General features: G+C 38.1%; 2 protein-coding genes across 7 annotated transcripts in view; one reads left to right on the plus strand and one right to left on the minus strand.

Annotated features, from left to right (window-relative positions):
• The window catches only part of LOC145482661 (ubiquitin conjugation factor E4 B-like), a 304,099-nt gene that overhangs the window by 148,564 nt on the left and 136,930 nt on the right, over positions 1 to 18,605 (plus strand). For 4 of the 6 annotated variants that reach the window (XM_081461267.1, XM_081461268.1, XM_081461271.1 and 1 more), the window contains 2 exons: positions 10,734 to 10,826; positions 17,620 to 17,733. The exons of 1 other annotated variant lie outside the window; for it this stretch is intronic. In XM_081461267.1, coding sequence (XP_081317393.1) covers positions 10,734 to 10,826; positions 17,620 to 17,733 — 207 coding nt within the window. The remainder of the gene's footprint in view (positions 1 to 10,733; positions 10,827 to 17,619; positions 17,734 to 18,605) is intronic. One more of the 6 variants, XM_081461269.1, reaches the window with a different exon arrangement.
• LOC145480444 (uncharacterized) lies at positions 10,834 to 17,611 on the minus strand. The gene is made up of 2 exons (XM_081458707.1): positions 15,913 to 17,611; positions 10,834 to 15,544 (listed from the first exon to the last, which is right to left on the minus strand). Exons 1-2 carry the CDS (start codon positions 16,200 to 16,202, stop codon positions 14,923 to 14,925), a joined length of 912 nt encoding a protein of 303 aa, XP_081314833.1. The 5' UTR covers positions 16,203 to 17,611; the 3' UTR covers positions 10,834 to 14,922.

Consider the following 18,605-nt stretch of genomic DNA (forward strand, 5'->3'; position numbering starts at 1 on the left):
TAAAGTAGACAAGGCTTAAATCTTTGGACAGGGGGAAATAAGTAAAAGTAGGATACCCAAATCCCTAGTGATTTGGGTATCTCCTTCTGAAGTGTTGGTTTGCAATTATTTAATTCAGGGTAGCCAAATCGACCAAAGATAGAAAGGCAAAGCAAACTTGCAAAGTCAAAAGTCAATCAAGAGAGAAACGGACTAGAAATGCTAAATTGTAGGGGATACCCAAATCCCTAGTGATATGGGTATTCCCTTCTGGAGTGTTTGTTTGTCCTCGTTTCTTTAATTCAGGGTAGCCTAATGAACCGAAGGTTAAAAGGAAAAGAAAACTTACAAAGACGAAATTCATTCAAGGGAGAAAAAAAGACTAGAAATGCTAAATTGTAAGGGGTACCCAAATCCCTAGAGATATGGGTATCCCTTCCTAGAGTCTTTGTTTGTTATCGTTGCTTTAATTTAGGTAGCCAAATCCACCAAAGATTTAAAAGGCAAAGCAAACTTTCAAAGACAAAAGGCGTTGGAGGGAGGGGGGAAACAAAACAGAAATGCGAACCCTAACCCTAAGCCAGAAATATCCAGCAGAGTTTTCCAAAAACAAAAAGCTAGTTTTGCGAAAATTTTGCAAAAACTTTGAATATTGTAAAAAGAAAAGAAGAAAAAACTTAAAACTTTAATTTAAAACTTGGAAGAACAATTAGCTTGTCGCTTCCCAAAGCACTTGAGATGGGACAGAAAGACAGTTGCTGGCCCAACGGTGAAAATGATCACCCACCATATGACATATGTAACCAGTGAAACACTGCGTCGGTTTAAAAAGTGATTTTATTTCTCCTTCTTGTGAACTCGATTTTGACTATGGGTTTGCCGAGACTCCAATCTGATAGTAAGTACACAACTGTCTCTGTGCTGCAGAGGACACAAAGATTCCATAATATCATTAGTAAAAATGGTTGAAAAAATTACCGTATTCAGGCAATATTATGAAGTGAAACTAGAAATTTCCTATCCTTACCCATAACATGTCACTGAAAATATGGGTATGATCGGTCAACTTAGGATACCATAACAATAACCATAACAATAACGATAATGATAACGATAGCGATAGCGATATTGATAGTGATAACGATAACGATAACAATAATAATTATACGTTTATATAGCGCTAATACTATGAAATATTCAAAAGCGCTTTACATACAAAAAGAAGCTCACAAACTAAAACAAAGATTTATAAAAAGGATAAAACGTGCTAGAAATACAAAAATATAAAACAGCTCATGTAACTAAGATTTACAAAAATTATAAACAGTCATAGGCGATTTAAGAAGATATGTTTTCAATTGCTTTTAAAAATGTCCAAAGACAAGCTTGATCGTATGGTATACGACATGTCATTTCTTGTACTTTCCGTAACATTATGAAGCCAAGTTTCAACATTGACTACTGGATTATATGTTCTGTTTGTTATTATAGTCAACCTAACAGCCAGTTATTTCCCTTTACGCCTATTATTCTCATAGGGCCCGTCTCAAAAACACGATAATTATATTAGATGGAGTATCTAATAAACTGCTGATTTGTAAAGCTGTATTCTCGTTTGGAATGTTCTTGGTACACAGCCATGTATTGGACAGGGATACTAGTATCACTAAAGATTTGCATATACCAAATATTCAGCTCTCCCTTGCATTTTAACATTTCCAATCATTTCCTTGTTGAATGGTGGTCTTTGTAAATTTTCTTTGCCTTTTTATCTTCGGTCGATTTGGCTACCCTGAATTCAAAAAACAATAACAAACAAACACTCTGGAAGGGGATACCCATATCACTAGGAATTTGGGTATCCCCTACAGTTTAGCATTTCTAGTCCTTTCCTTACTTGAATGACCTTTGTCTTTGTAAGTTTACTTTGCCTTTTAATGTTCGGTTCATTTGGCTATACCATGGATTAAAGAAATGATAACAGACAAACACTCTGGAAGGGAATACACATATCACTAGGGATTTGGGCATTTCAATCTAGTCCTTTCCTCATTGGAATGACTTTCGTCTTTGTAAGTTTTCTTTTTCTTTTAATCTTCGGTGGATTTGCCTGCCTGAATTAAAGAAAAAAACAAGAGAACAAACAAACAGTCAAGAAGGGGATACCCATATCACTAGGGATTTGAGTATCCCTTACATTTCAGCATTTTGATCTAGTCCTCGTTCCTCATTGGAACTTTGCTTTCCTTTTTTATATTTGGTTGATTTGGCTACCCTGAATTAAAGAAACGATAACGAATAAACATATTGGAAGGGGATACCCATATCACTAGGGATTTGGGTATCCCTTACGTTTTAGCATTTCTAGTCCTTTCCTCATTGGAATGACTTTCGTCTTTGCAAGTTTGCATTGCTTTTTTATTTTCGGTCGATTTGGCTACCCTGAATTAAAGAAACGATAACAAATAAACATATTGGAAGGGGATACCCATATCACTAGGGATTTGGGTATCCCTTACGTTTTAGCATTTCTAGTCGTTTCCTCATTGGAATGACTTTCCTCTTGGTAAGTTTGCGTTGCTTTTTTATCTTCGGTCGATTTGGCTACCCTGAGTTAAAGAAACGAGGACAAAGAAACACTCCAGAAGGGGATACCCATATCACTAGGGATTTGGGTATCCCTTAACTTTTTGCATTTCTTGTCCTTCCCCCCCTTCAACACCTTTCGTCTTTGAAAGTTTGCTTTGCCTTTTTAATCTTCGGTCGATTTGGCTACTTGAAGTAAAGAAACAATAACAAACAAACACCCTACAAAGGCATACCCATATCACTAGGGATTTGGGTATCCCTTACATTTCAGCATTTCGATCTAGTCCTTTCCTCGGTGGAATATTTCCTCTTTGTAAGTTTGCTTTGCCTTTTAGATTTGGTTACCCTGAATTAAAGAAACAATAACAAGCAGGCACATTGGAAAGGGAAGTAATAGGAGAGATAATCAAGGAAAGAGCGATAAATAAACAAGTCTGAGACAAAGTTTATTTCAGACAGGCAACATACACAGAGCTCAGTCACAGCTTGAGACCTGCATATTGCGTGATGGCCGTCTCTCAGTGTGCCTGCTCGCATATTGATTTTATTCAATCACCGAACTATCCGAGGTTTCGAATGCACCTTTCTTGTTTAAAATGACATGCATTTCAAGGGTTATCGATAGGCATTAACCGCATGTTCATACAACGAACTTTGGTGCGTGAATCCGGTTTTGTACGTCATTATAAATGCAGACTCGGATCAGAAAGTCTGTTATAAATTGCAACTATTGTCAGCGACGTTATGTGTTTATATCAAGATTAAGAAAGCTTTTATTTATTGAGACAAAGCTTCGTAAGAATATAAATGGCTTTTGAGCAGAATTATGGATGATTTCACTTGCCCCAGTCTGTGGTATTTAACGCTTTCAGTGTTTTGGGTACCCAAAACACTAGGGATTTGGGTACGGGGTACCCAAAACACGGGGTTACCCAAATCACTGTGACACCGGCAGTGGCAATGAGAAGAGAATAGCGGTGATTCCAAAGGTTGAGTTCAATCAGTCGTGCAGAAGATCGGAAGACCCTTGCTTTGCTGAAGGCCATTTTAAATGCTACAAATATTAGCAACGGCAGCTGATGCAGGCTATGAATTCAGTTCAGCATGGTACATAAGAGCACGCCGAAGTCAAGTCGCACTACCCGGCATGCAAATTTTATTCATTCCCCCAGGAAGGGGGTGGGGGAGGCGGAGACTCATATAAAAATAACGGGGCCCCGTCGTACATTTTAGGGGTTAATCTTCAAAAGGTCCACCGCGAGAGCTTTTGCGGCACCTTTTACAGGGATTGAGCCGAAAAATATGATAGGGGATAATATGTTATGTAAACGGTTGTCAGTTTAACCATTGATTTTCCCTCTTTCTTTATTATTTGGAAACTATTAAGGCTAAGTAATTGAAGACACCAACAACGACAAAAAAACACTGTTAGAAATATATCGAGTAGTCACTCTATGAAGAGACTTCAATTATGCAAAAAAGTTCACCTAGCCTAAAAAACGTTTGTGTTTGCTGGCACGTGTTCTTACTGCCCAGACTTTTTGTTCCAAATACTGATTATATATATTGGGTAGACTAAAACGCCTTTTAAGCCCGTAAAATTACGCAATTTTTTCTGTTTCCATAGGGGCTTGAATTCTTTGACAGTCAACGGAACCTGTCAAAATTTAATTTAATATAAAGCTTTCAATATGCTTAGTTTATCCGGTGTTCTAGTCTTGTAAATTGTTTCAATGCGAATACCGAGAACTTCGACTCAAGCGTGGCAGTAGCACGACGTTTGAAACCATGCATGCACTCAGTTCGGCAGGCTGAATTAAAGTCGGCGTGACTACGTATAGCACGGCAGGCCTAATGCCATTCTGCACGGCAGTAGCGTGACTTGGCTTCAAATGGCATGCTCTTGCTATGCACGTGCCGAACTGAACAAGAGGGGTGGTGAATGGTAAATGCCAGACTGCATGAGACGGCGAGACCAGCGCTATTCTTTGTGAGCTCGAGGCATATTGACTTTTTAGATTGCAAAACCGAGACTTCAAAGTGTTTTGAGTGCGAGCAAGAGGGGCTCAGACTCTTAAAATTCAAGCTCCAGATTTAGTTGAGAGCTATAAGAATGAGCAAGAATGAGCTTGTACAGAAGTCTTACAAAGGTACCTTTTGTCGTAAATACTTGTGCCTTTACACAGTTCCACAGGGAACAACAGATAAGTTCTTCGACTTCGTGGGTTTCATCATGAGCTATCATGGGTTGTGTGTGGCTTCTTCATTCTCCTTTGTGATGCATGTTATTAACAAAGCCGCGCTTGAGCACTGCATAGGCCAAGCTTGGTTTGATGAGAACGGAGGAAGTGGGTGAAAAGGATCACACCTTGATTGGCAAACTTTTGGCCACGTGAGTGGCTGCTTATTGAATCAATAAAGTGTACAGCATTTATTTGCCAATCACTCATCCCTAAGGAAGAGCTAACCCTTTAAACGACCTTGTTCCCAACAAAGGTGAGGGTGAAAACTGCTGGCGAGCCCCAGAATAAGACTGACTATGTACCGGAGGAGACAGGGTGGAGGAGGGGATGAAATTCTAGCACGATGCTTTCTTCAATCAACATGAAGGGAGAGAAGGCGCATCGAGGCATGTGATGTCATAACCGTGCGTAGTCCTGGAGGCCCCTTAGGCGGAAGTGAGAACGGAGTCATAACAAGCACCATAAAAACCATTTATTTTACCAGGCAAAATAAATCTCCTTTTAGCCTTTTGGCCAGCCTTTGCGAACAAGCTGGAACTAGAAATTCGACTATAGCACACTACATTAGGATATCCTAGAACAAAATAACTGTTTTTTGGCGCCAAAATGATGTTACGGTAAGTTTTGCAGCCTTTTGTGGAATTCAGACAATTTGGCAGAAGTTAGCATTAACATTTTCTCGGAAATTTGAAAGTTGCTTTATTGAAATTCAATATCAAGTGACGAGAAGAGGTCATTTATTAAAACAAACAAACGAATCGGAGCTTCGAAACCCTTAACCTTGCAATTGCAAAAAGTCAAAACTCCGAGAGAGCTTCATATAAAAATCGAGACTGCGAGACGCACATAACCGCTAAAAAACAAGACTGCGAGACCTGTCAAATTCGACTAAAATTGTGCGAGACCCAGAGTTTTTAAAGGACCATTCGCCACCCCTAACCAAGGACAGCGGAGCCGGGGTGGAGGCTCAAGTCCCCCCGCACCTTCCCCTCCACTTTTTACCACGATGACAGTTTATTTTGTTTTAGTATGAGGTACAAATGAATAACTAAAGAAGAACAAAGAAAATGAAAACCTCGTACCAAATCCGTAGGAAGCTTTTTCATGTTTACATAGTTTTAACCTTTCCACAGCATGCACTTCCTTCCCACACATGGGGTGGCTTGTGTAAAAGCGCAGGTCAGTCAGTGCTAAGGCTGTGATATATCATGGAGGGCTCAAGCTCACAATACCTTCAAAATATATTGCTGCAAATGCACTAAAAGTACCTGTCATTTTATAGTTCACCCACTAGGTTGATTTTCTTAAGAACTACACCATGGAGAATGTCAAAAATACCATTTCCGAGGATGCCCCTAGACCCCTCTACAAACTTGCACTGGCACCGCTCGTTTTCAAGACCCCCACCTCCCCCCACCCCCCTTCCTTCACTTGAAAAAAGACTCCGCCGTCCCTGTGAATTCATATCCTGCTGCATCAGCTGCAGTTGCTTTCTAGCATTTAAAAAGGTCTTCAGCAAAGCAGACTTTTTCCGATCTTCTGCACGACTAAATTAAATTCGACGTTTGAATCTTTCATAGCTTTTTGTAATGCCACTGCCGGGCCAAATTTATTTGAGTTCGGGATGGCAGAAGCATGACGTTTGGACTAGGCCGAATTCCAACCGAGGTCAGATCACGGGATAGACATCAAACAGTCTTAACCTATTTTTCAAGAAAACCTGCTTCCTTGGTCTGGCTGGATCACATTAATAAAACCTCTTCGTTTCATTTAGTGCATCTAATTAATCCATTTTCCATCAAGATCAAACCTACACAATGGTTAAAAAATACTTTAAAAGACCAGTCTCCTTTCGAATATTTGCAGACTAATAGAGTGTATAGATGGGAAAGACAAACCCCTATATGCTTCTATTATAAGCAAGTGTCTAAACCTCAATAATCAAGGAATTCCAATTGGAGCTAACTGAAAATATCTCTTACGTGACGCCAGTCGTGTGATACATGTAGCATGTTTAATCTATGTAACTTTGAACTTATATTTTGGGCTTTTTCTACAGATTTTTCTATACATATCTTGCGTGAAATAATGAAGCAATGTTGTAATAACGACATGGATCAACTATCTTTTTGTATATTTCCCACAAAGCAAGGCCCACAAATGGAAAAAACAGACTAGGGTGCTCGACAATTGAGTTCTTTGAACATACCGCATCATGCAAATTTGAGAAGAGACTGTTGCGAACTTTTGCATTTTACCTGTGTGAACCTCTTTTGCACAGTGCTTGTTTTAGTTCCATATCAGACATACCAAGATGTGTTTTAAGCCCGTAAAACTACGCAATTTTTGCTGTCTTCATAGGGGCTTGAAAACGCAATTCTTCAAGGGTCGACGGAATCCTTCAAAATGCTTGAAAAATTTAAAACTTCCCATTGTTAGATAAAAGAAAGGTAAAGCGCTTATGCTAAGTTTACCTCGAGTTCTAGTTTTGTAAATTGTTTCAATGCGAATACCGAGAACTTTGTCAATTTTCCAGATATTTTTTGCATATTTAATGAGGCAAAAAGCTATATTTCCATTTTTTGCGAATTTCTCAAATACTTTAAATTCTAAGGAAATCGGAATAATATTTTCGAAAGTGGCTCTCTAAAAGCGTTCTTCAGGCAAAGTTTCAGGATTTTCGATTTTTCTAACCTGGCCAGCCATTCTCGATATTTCCAGCCAGTAACTCTTATATATGTACAACCGGGTACATACCACGCAGAGCATTTGCACCTGCCAAATGTTAATTAACTATACTAATAAATATCAACAGAATTTTGGGCTAGCTCCTCAGAGATTTAGGCTAATAAGATGAAATTACAGCTTACCTAATGGGCAAGCAGAGTGTTTGACTTTCATCTCACCCTGAGTCAATCAGCCACTAGGTCGTAAACAATTTTTGGGAGGTAATTCTGCTGACCAGGGTATTTCATGAGAGGCCAGACCATTGTGAACAGAATAGCTACCAAAGCGATGAACTAATCTTTTGCGTTTGGAGTCGAACAAGTTCTCCTAAATTAAAGACTATTTTGTATGCAATAATGGTGGTTGTATGATTCGATCCATCGATAGCTTTGTCATCAGTTTTTAACTGAAAACTTTGCCAAAAATTATGTGCGAGGGTTTCAGTTGAAGATTGTTTTTCTTCCATAGAGAATTTTTTCAAATTTCCATATCATCTCATTTTTATTTTTTGATTACTTTTATGTTTACTGTTTGAACATTAATTTTTTCTTTTCCTTTATAAAATTTGTATTGGTGGAAATTAGCTATGGTCTGTTTGTTTTCTAGCTAAAGCCATTCTATGGGCAAAAAATGAGCAAAATTGATTTTTTGACTTGTGCCAGTGTTTGGTCTATATTTATAGGCAGTAGCTCTTAACTGATACCACACTGAACCTTTTGCCAAGATCTTGTCAAATGATTTTTAATTACTTAAGTACGAAAAATGCAAATTTGTATGACTCACAATGTTTATGTTTGTACACACTAATTCAGTAATTGACTTTGTATACATGTGGTCAGTCGACAATATAATACCGAAGTGAAAACACAAATTTTTCCGTGAATTTTTGCGTGTTCATGAACACTTTTAAAACTCGTCAATAACTGTAAGTTAACTCTTCAGCCATGGTTTTAATCTTTATAAGCCAAATGGGCCGGCAAATTGTCGATTGTGACTTGCAGTGTGGTGGGCTAAACTGGCAAGCCCGAGCCAGATCCCACTGTGGACAGTCCTGGTTGCAGAGATTACAACTTGAAACGCCTGTAGAAATGAAGGGATTTTATCAATCAAGATAATTTTTCACTGAAGTAATTGGGAAAACTAGTAGATTTCATTAAAGGATAAAAAATTCAGGGGTAGTTAAACTTTAAACTGTCTGTTTTGCGACGTTTTCGCTGTCATTGTGGTTTGTATAAATTCCCTGCTGTTGTGTTCTGTAAAAAAATCACAAAGTCAACTTATTAGTCTCCTGTTTCCTTCTGTATTTGCAATCTAAACCTGAAAGTCATTGAATTCCAAGCGAACAAGGTGTGATGTATCATTTTTTAAAATTTTTGGCACGCTTACATCTGGGCTAGCACACTTCATGTAAGACAACTGAAATAAAGTAACATCATGTAACACAAATGAAGTATCGTCACATCTTTGAAAAGGAAGAACAAAAAGAGATCCTGAGAAATTTTACAATACTGGGTATAATTAGTGGACCACCAATCCAAGTATTAACCCTGCTGAACAGAGCTTAACCTTGGCGATCACATGAGATACAGTGCTTTCCTTGTGATATAGGAACATATCAGACAAGGGGAAATATTTGAAGCCACACCTGGAATTGAACCCTACAAATTGTAAATGCAACAACATTCAGTTATTGAAGATCAGCTTTAGATCTCATCAGAGATATATAATGGTACCTTAAAATCAGTAGAGTATCCAAACTCCCGCGTGTCACTATGCCCAGGGGGAGGGAGAAAGGACCTAACCAAGTTTTTCATGAGGAGGCTCTGCCCCAAGGTCATTATACTTTCCCTTTTGTATAGTGTTTTTTCCAGAAAAGTTGCCCTTTCATATACATGTAGCTTTAAACTTGAAACCCCTTTCACATATCTACAGTAGATCCATTACTTCTCTATTTGTGGATAAATTGGTAATGCATGTTTAAAATCCCTGCCTTTTTGTCATACCTCCCGCCTGATAAAAAGTGCACCTTGAGTCAACCATAGGGAGTCCCCTCAGCTTGATGCATTACAAAATAAAAAGGGTATTGCAGATTGTAATGTAAACAATAAAAATAACAATAGTTTCTTTCTTGGAAACAGAAATCACATTCTTTTATTCCTATCTTGGCAATTGTTTGTGTTCATTTCACTAGCAATGCAGAAATATTCAAAACGATTGTTGACAGGTACAATTAATATGTATTTCAAGTTTTGATTATGGTTGTTCACGTATCTCGTTTCCAGACCAAAAATAAGATTGTACATACATCACCAGCCACTATGCCTCTTTGACATGGCTTGTGTTTGACAGGATTGGAAAGTAAATCTCTCTCACAAAAAATAGATCTACACAGTCTCTTGGATGCTAATTTGTCTATCCAATCAAATATTAGAGCATATTTACTCGACCGTCGATGCTGACTTGTATACCATTCCTGAAGAAATGCTCACTTTGATCGAACTGCATAGAATACAGAAGAAATGTAGGGTGGAGAGCAACAAAATTAAAAGATAAAGCAATTTGAATTTTTTGCTTGAAGTAAGCTTAAGCTTATTTTAAATTTTGTTGTGACCAATACATGATCACAGTCATAAATACCTCTCTCAGCTTTCATCTACATGTGAGCAAAAGCCCTCGGCAAAATACTGCACATTTACAAAAGGAAACACGTGAACCAAAATGGCTGCACTCAACTTTGAAGGTCTTTGAGAAACTCGTACTCAGGCTCTCCTTGTTATCAGCCAAAAGTTTACGTTCGAGTGAGTGACACATTTGCATATTTTGCCCCTTACTAATAGTCATTTCTACGCTTCGCGTATCCTTGACTAAAAAAGAGAAACCCAGGTATTTTTTATTACTTGGTCACTCATTGAAGTACTTATGAACCCCACCTGACAGTGTTTAGCTTTTACGTTCTTTGTAGTAATGTCTAAGACAAGGGTGACTTTATGAATACTCCATGGTGTTACATCTTACATGTAGATATTATGTTAGTGTTACTGTTCTGTTATGTTTTATGTTATTTCTGGACAATGCCAGTGAGTTTTAATATAATTATGACCTGCATGTATGGATGAGGAATTCAGTGCAGTGGCCTCACAAGTGCCACTGTTTAATTAAAGGCATCTCATAAGCTTATAAATTTCTATATTACAGCCACAGGTTGTTGGTCGTTACTTTTCCTCCGAGTCCTCAGAAAATATGAAGCTTGTCAATGTCACTTTGAGAAGTGCTCTTCATCTTGTCAGGGTAGGCACCATAATAATCCTTATTAGCTCATATTCTTTTAACTGTTGAGGGGTCCCTCTCATAGCTGCCACATAACTGAGGTAAGGTCATGCATACATATCACCAAAATAACTAAATAAACTAAAGTAGGCAGCATGCTATGGTTAGTAGAAAATTACTGAATATTTTGTGGTTGAAGACCTGTGTTTAATTTTGCTTATATCATGCTAGCTGTAAATCTCTGGAGCATTCTGCTCTCCACCATACTTGTAACAGCATTATTATATATTGGTCCAGAGGACCTTTTTATGGTGTCCAGGAAAAAATTAAGGTATCATGGTAGGTGAATTTTTACAAAAAATGCGAAGAATCTTTTTTTTTTACTGCTCAAAGTGAGAAGACTGATAAATTCTTGTGTTTCACCCATGTGACTATTTCCTTGACGACGGTTGCTATCCACCATGTTGGTGTCCCTCAGGAGTAAACAAACCAGAGCTGAAGAGAAGTTTGTGCAAGAGTGAAGCAATGGTATTATGCGTAATTTCTGGTTGTTCCAGCAAAAGTGGAAGGGATAAAGATATGATTCTTTCATGTGCCTAAAGTGACAACAAATCAAGGAGCAGGCCACAAAGAACTTACTTTAACCCATAGATGCTTGAATGAAATTACCCACAGCCCACCCCCAATTCCCTAGTGTTTTTTGGAATATTTCAGAGCAAGCAAAAGCACAAAAATAAACCATATGCGCAATAACCACAGACACAAGATCAGGTTTCTAGACATCATTTTTTTAAAGTTGACTAAATGAAGGGTCAAAATATTACAAATGTTAACAAAAAGAACTCAACCTGAGTGTACAACTGATGAGAAAACAAGAAATTATATTTCTTTACCGAGCGACAAAATGTCCCAGAGAAGCTGAGAAAATTGACTTTGCGAAAATAGGTTAATTATTGACTTTAGAGGACAAAAACAAAACCAAATACAACAGAATTTCATTCTTGTACTATAACGGCTAACATTTGAGAAAACAACGAAAAATAAAAGCGATGAACTCGTGTAAAAATCAATCTGAAAACAAGAAATCTAGTAATTTCTTCGCCACATGACAAAATATTACAGTGCTGCAAAAGAAAGATGAAAGTCGTAAATCAAAAAGATGACAAAAACTAGCCAATTATTTGGAGATCAGTCATATTTCAACTGTGTTAAATTAGTGGCCATTTAGTTCTTTTCTCAGTAAATTAAATATGCAGAAATCCAGCGTGCCAGTTACTGTTCACTTTTAAAACCTAAACTTCTACAGGGACCAAAATTGAAAGACATGTGAAAGGAAGTTCAATAACAATAAATTTTCATTCAAGCTGAGGCGAAGAAACCTATTTAAAAGTGAAAAATTGTTCAAAATTTTGCAGATGTGCTTCGCTGCATAATCGCTAATGCGAAAGCTTGAGTTTTTGCCGACTGCTTTTGCAGTCATTTTAATGCCCGTGGCTTTACAAATTGTTCCAAAAGTTGAATTCAACTTTGAAGTAATAATGTACATTACCATTTTTGTTTCTTAAGTCCGAGAAGCTGCTTTAAATCTGCAATCTGTCATCAAAACTTACTTGAAAGAGCTCCAATCTTCATGTTTTAGCTGCGGTTGTAGGAAGAAAAACTTCTTCTTTGTCCCCAAGTGCTTTTTTTCGGGCGGTTACAGGCAGCACTGGGAAATGCACAGGCGGTTACAGGTGGCACAGGTATGAATGTGCTAGAAAGTGAGCATGTTTGTAGCAAACATGTCGTCTTCAGAGAACCATTTCCTGTCTGGGACCAATTTCATGTTGACTGGGTGCCAACTCTCAATCTTGGGAAGAAAAAATATGTAGAGAAAGACTTCAAGCAAGTGGTTGAAAAAGCTGAACGGGCAAAGAAAAGATGACAGCAAGCAATTGAGCAAGCTGAACTTGAAGCGGCAGAAAAGTGAAAGCGCTTAAACGCAAGTGGTCTATGCATCAGTGAAATAAACTTTGATAATTCTGGTGAGCCCTGTTCATCAGTATTTGAAGCATTATCGACAGAACTTATAGAGGGTCAGGCCGATCAGGGTCAAGCAGAAGCATCGACAGAAGTCAACGACTTTAGTCCAAATTTGGAAGCCTCAGTGGCTACCAAGGCAAAAAGCGATGTTTCTACTGAGATAGCTGATCAAAATATCAAAACGAATAACAAATCACCATCCCACAATGCAAGTTGTCAGACTGAAAAATTCAGGTACATGTTTCATCAAAGGGGATACGAAGCTCCAGCAGTTACTTTTAGAAGTTTCGACAGCACGGTTTTTTTAAATAGATGTTTTTATTTTTGAAGGAAGTAGAGAAATAGACTGGAAAAAAAATCAACCGACCTCGTATCGAACTGGTGTCATGACAGAACAAACTCGAATCTGGCCCGTTCAGTGCCTTATTCGCTTGCGCTAACAAAGCAACAGTAAGAAAATAGCATAATTATATGAATAATAAAACTAGCAGCAAATGCCATGCTTCAGTTACTTCATCGTTTAGCAAAACAAAAGGTTTCTTTTGTTTTTCATTCAACAAAAGATCTCCAAAAGATACCCTTGGAAAACTGAGTTTTTTGCACACGTTATTTCTTGAGAACGAAGCGCAAATCAACAAAAACAATTACGCAATGATGCTTTTCATGTCAAAACAAGTCAGTCTGCCAAAAATTAGCTCAATCCTGCAAAAAAATCAGCCCAAAGTGCTATAAGCACCCTTTTTGCACGAAAGCCTTCAATTGGCATCACACCTCAAGGAACTATATCATATGTGTCAGAGGCTTGGGGTGGTGGAATATTGGTCTTCCTTGTTGTGCAGCTTATATAGCATCCCTAGGTGGTCTTGTGAGTTGTTGGCATTCTCTTTAACCCTAAGCATTGTAAGTGAAAAAACTTGCCATTTGTACAGTAAGGGCCATTGCATTCCACAAGCCTGTCTGCCATTGTAGCTTTAACTTTGCAGATGCAAATAGTGTCACACAATTAGGAAGCATGAGTCAAGGTTGATGCCTTAGCTTTGGCTTTAATCTTGACACCAGATTGCTTCCTGGAATATCTCTTAAGGTGGCTTACTACAGTTTTTCTGAGAATCAGTATCGCATGCTACGATTGCTTACCAGACGTCAGTATTATCATGCGTGCAAAAATGATGTAAATAACCCTAAGAAGAAACAAAAACCGCTTCAACACTTGGAAGGCATTAAATCACTTCGGTATAAGTAGCAATAGTGTCAAACTGAAACAAAGGGCATGCACAATTCAGTTCTTGTCCGAGGTTGTAAAAGCTAGTCTTTGATCGAGAATTGCTCAAAAACCTACTGTACAACCATGATGAAATTTTCACAGTTGATTTGTTGAGGTGAATCACGTTTAGAGCCAAAATTTTAAAAAAATCTGAGGCAGATTTTGAGCTATTTTTAATCTCACATTTTCTTAGTTTGCGAAAAATCTGTCTTACAGATTTTTATTTTACTTTCCAAGAATGTTAGATCAGAGCCAATTTTTTATTCCTGAAATTTTGCGGTGGGGTCATACAGGTAGATTTTGAGAAAAATGTAACTTAACCTACCAGTGCCGAGTCTCTTCTCAGGTACTCGGTCATTCATATTGGGAATTTGTTGACGTTTAATTGTTCAAGTTTCACAGAGAATGGTAAAAGACTTAGGCAAACAGTAAATAGAGAAAGGAAAAACATCTTGGAACATTTTTGAAAAGAGTTAGAAGTTGGGCTGTTATAATCCATCGAAACTGTAGTAAGCCACCTTAAACTGTGGTAATCTAGAGCGGTGAGAGCAGTACCTGTACCATTTTTTGGGATGGTAACATCACCAAGGGACAATCATGATGTGTGAAACCTGCCATATGGGCATTCCTCATTACTGCATGCAACTGTGTCCCCGTCACACAATGTTCTACAAAAACATATGCTGCTGTCAGCAGGCCCTTTCACTTCTACCATGCATCACCTTGTGTACCAGCATCCCAGCACTTCAGGTAGAGCACAGATTCACCAGAATGCCTCCAGTTTTGGAAGAACTTTTGTCCAATGCTGCTCATCGCGTAGGATTCTTTCCATCACCAGTGTGCATTTCCGTTCTGGTCGACAGCATATACAACAAAGTCATTGTGTCTACTATCTTTCAGAGTGAATAACTGCTGCTGAGTTTGATGATAATAATTATTTTCCCTCTTAAGTTTGAAAACCAAACAAGAGTTCTTGAGTCTAACATACTCTTCAAAATTTGCATCATGGATACAAAAGGGTGTGGCATGTAGAAATGGGTAGTCTTTATTTATGAACAACCCACACTTTTTGACTCGAAAGTTCACATGGCTCTTTTTCATAACTGTTTCATAAGCCTTAATAGCAGCACCTTCATGTTTACAGTCATGCCTTATTGCTTTGGTGTTTATCTTGTTAAGACTAGGGTAACAGATTGTCTTAATGAGGCTCTGTGATGGTTGTGATAAATTGGCGTGAGAAACAGCACCGTTTACAGAAGCCCCAATTCGTCCAGCACGATGCTTAAAGAAGCCAGCACCCTTCAACTGAGCTTGGGTGTTCTTCTCAACTAGTTTGATTTGGTCTTCAGAATAGTTTAATTGTACTTCAATGCATTTTTGCAAAAGTTCCTTGTAGCCAAGACTTAAATTTTCAGTGTGAAACGATTCTGAAACTACCGGGATGGCACGGCTTTAGTTGAAGAATTGATCAGCAAAGGGAGAAATCAAACTTAAAGCTACTACTTTGATTTTATATTATTTAGTTTTATGTACAGCTGATCGATTTCCTCCTTTGAAGGACGTAAATTAGCTGAGGCAGAAACAGCTCCTGAACTAGAAACCCGACTGTTATGTAAAGCTTCTGGTTGGCTCGAGATTGCTGGCTGCTGTAGATTATCCAGATGATTGATTTTCTGGTCACATGCGGCATTTCATTCACATACATAGTAAGATCCATGAACATTTTACTTGAGTACAAGCAAGCTTGCCATGAAGTCATGTAGTGGCCTCCAAATAAAATAAAACACTTACGATATGTGAGCATGATTCTGCTAGTCCAGCTTTTGCATCCTAAACAAAACAGTCCCATCCTGTTTGGTAATAATCCAAATGTTCACCAAAGGATCATTCATCTGCTGTGAGTGTCGCACATGTGCTCTTAAAACATATTTTCCAGCGATTAGTGTGCCCACAACTGAGGTCACAAATCCCAAAACAATTTGGTTGAATGCCTCTAGACTCTTCAAAGCCTTGAACTGTTGGTTTGTATAGTAACTAGTCTCAAGTACAAGATAGCTTAGCAAGTCCAAGACTTTAACTGGAGGCAAGCATTGCGGACTAAACTGGTCCATCGGTATACTTGCAGGGTCAACTCCAATGACCAAGATCTTCTGCAGATATGTCTCCTTTACTCAACCCTCTAGGGCTTTGGCACACTCAGAGAGCACTGGGTTGCATTTAGATGCATCATCGATACTACCGTATTTTCATTTTTGTTTTTTGAAACATCCATCTAAAAATCAAAATATTGGTTGAGAAAGCAAGAGGTTTGCCACCGAAATGGCTTATTATTTACATAAATTTGACACCTCAAGAGACACCAATATGTTGGACACTGATTTGCGAAAATCTTATGACATCACCGGAAACCCAAGAATATTTTGCAAAAAGAATGGGAAAAAAGCTTTTTACTTTTTAAGGTAAAGAAAAAACTATTTTTAAATCTCGTTAACCTCTCTAATTAAAATTCATGTGCAATGTGTATTGTGTTCTCGATCTGGTTGTATCATCGCAATTAGCTTTTGTTGTTGTCATGAGGCATGATTTCAAAAAATGTCTGGTGAACGAAGAAGCCTAACCTTGAGCAACATAATACCAATGCTGTCGACAAAATCTTATAAGTAAAAGAAATCACAGCAGTTTAAATACAAACCTGCATAAAGTTCTTGTTAGTTTGTCGCTTCTTGGACGATTTCACTGCGACAGAATTGTAGACGTCTGTTTATTTCAAGTTGTCATAAGCCATTGTTGTGGTAAACTGACCCATGCCGACATCTGTCAGTGCGGAGGGAAATTTTAACACCTAATCATACTAATCTCATAAAAGCTTTTCAGCTTTTTCTCGATAAAATAAAACTGCATAAAGGATGAACATTTTTAGTTCATTCACACCCGTCTTCCAATGGAATTGGCTGAAAATCAGAAGGTATGTTCCAGGATACCTCCTTCGAAAAAAAGGGTGTAGGGCTTTGTTTAATTTCGCTTCTGATTCAAAGTTATGGCCTCTTAAGTAGAAGGAAACAACTGTATTGAAAATATCAAACTTTAGGAGGGTGTAGAAAAAAAACCAAACCTCATCTGGAAAATTGCCTACATGCTTTTTTAGGTCGATGTGTGAGAAAAAATTTCCAATGTTAATCGAGCCGCTCAGATAATTCATGTGATGAAGCACACCAGTTTAAGCGAAGCAGTGTTTCTGCTTCCAATATCACTGCGACAATAACCTTTTAGAAAATTTCAAAGATATGATTGTATTCCATAACTATTTAGCTTTCAGAAAATGTATAGGTTGATGGGGTTTTCTTTCAAAGCGCCAGCGCAAGAGCGCGATTTCCAAACACTGTTAATTTACCTACCATGATACCTTAACTTCCTACCCCCAATCTTTTTGGATTGTTAAGTCTCCATTTCTACATTTAATATGTTAGTGTTATAAACTGTTATCTTTGAAATTGCTTTGCAATGTAAGAATATGTTTGGTACAAATAGGCAGAAGTTTTCAAGATAATTCACAGTATGCTTGTGTCTACGGAGAGTCGTGATGCCTGTCTGAAATTCATGGCTACAGTTTTGCAAAGAAATCAACGCAAAGCACATCTGCAGGTCAGTCAGGTTTGAACTTTGCGTCATTTCTAGTGCAAAATGTACTATTGGGATGGTTTTGGGGGCTGCTTTCTGCTAAAGCAATAATGTGATACTGTGGTAACGTGTTGAGGTGTAAAGGTGTCTTAAACTTTAATGTTTGGCAAGAGGGTGGGGTGGGTACGTAAAACATGTTACAATTACCTCCATTCATTGAAAACATCAAAGCTATATATTTGTTTCAGAAAAAGCCTTGCTCTCCTTGTGGTACTATTCTCTTTGGAACAAAACCAATTTGCTCTAAACGCATGCGGAGATTAGTTTCCACTCATGTTGACTATACATTCGGTGAAAGATGCAAACATTAGTGCTTTTCCTTGTGGTAGAACCCCACATGTAAGACATGTGCGTTCTAGCATCATTAGGGCTATACACTCTATTTTCATCCCCAAAGCCATGCAGTTTTTTATAATTATGTCATGTGATGTGGCTGAGGGTGGCTGTTATCCTTCGGGTAGGGCCACTTCTCCCTTCTAAGGGAAAAAGTGCTACTGTGACTTTGTGTCTTTTGGAATTACCCATAGGCCGGTTCAACAAATATCATCTGCTGTTTTCAAACTGCAAAAGTGTGTTTATCAGGGTCAGATAAACAAGGGGAACGCATTGCTTCTCTTTAGAGGCTTGTTGATTTCTTCCTTTAATAGTAATTATTATTGTCTCTATAAGAGGGACCACAAATTTCCTGAGTTAGTGGCATTACAACTTGTCAAATTGTAAATTTGTGACGAAAGAAACCAGGAAAGTGCTTAAATGTTGCTGCAGACTCTGTGGCACCTAATGAAATCGTAAATTAATGAAATCAAACTTAAAAGGGGAAGCGTTCACCAATGTAG

Source organism: Orbicella franksi, chromosome 3, assembly GCF_964199315.1.
Source record: "Orbicella franksi chromosome 3, jaOrbFran1.1, whole genome shotgun sequence".
Taxonomy (NCBI): domain Eukaryota; kingdom Metazoa; phylum Cnidaria; class Anthozoa; order Scleractinia; family Merulinidae; genus Orbicella; species Orbicella franksi.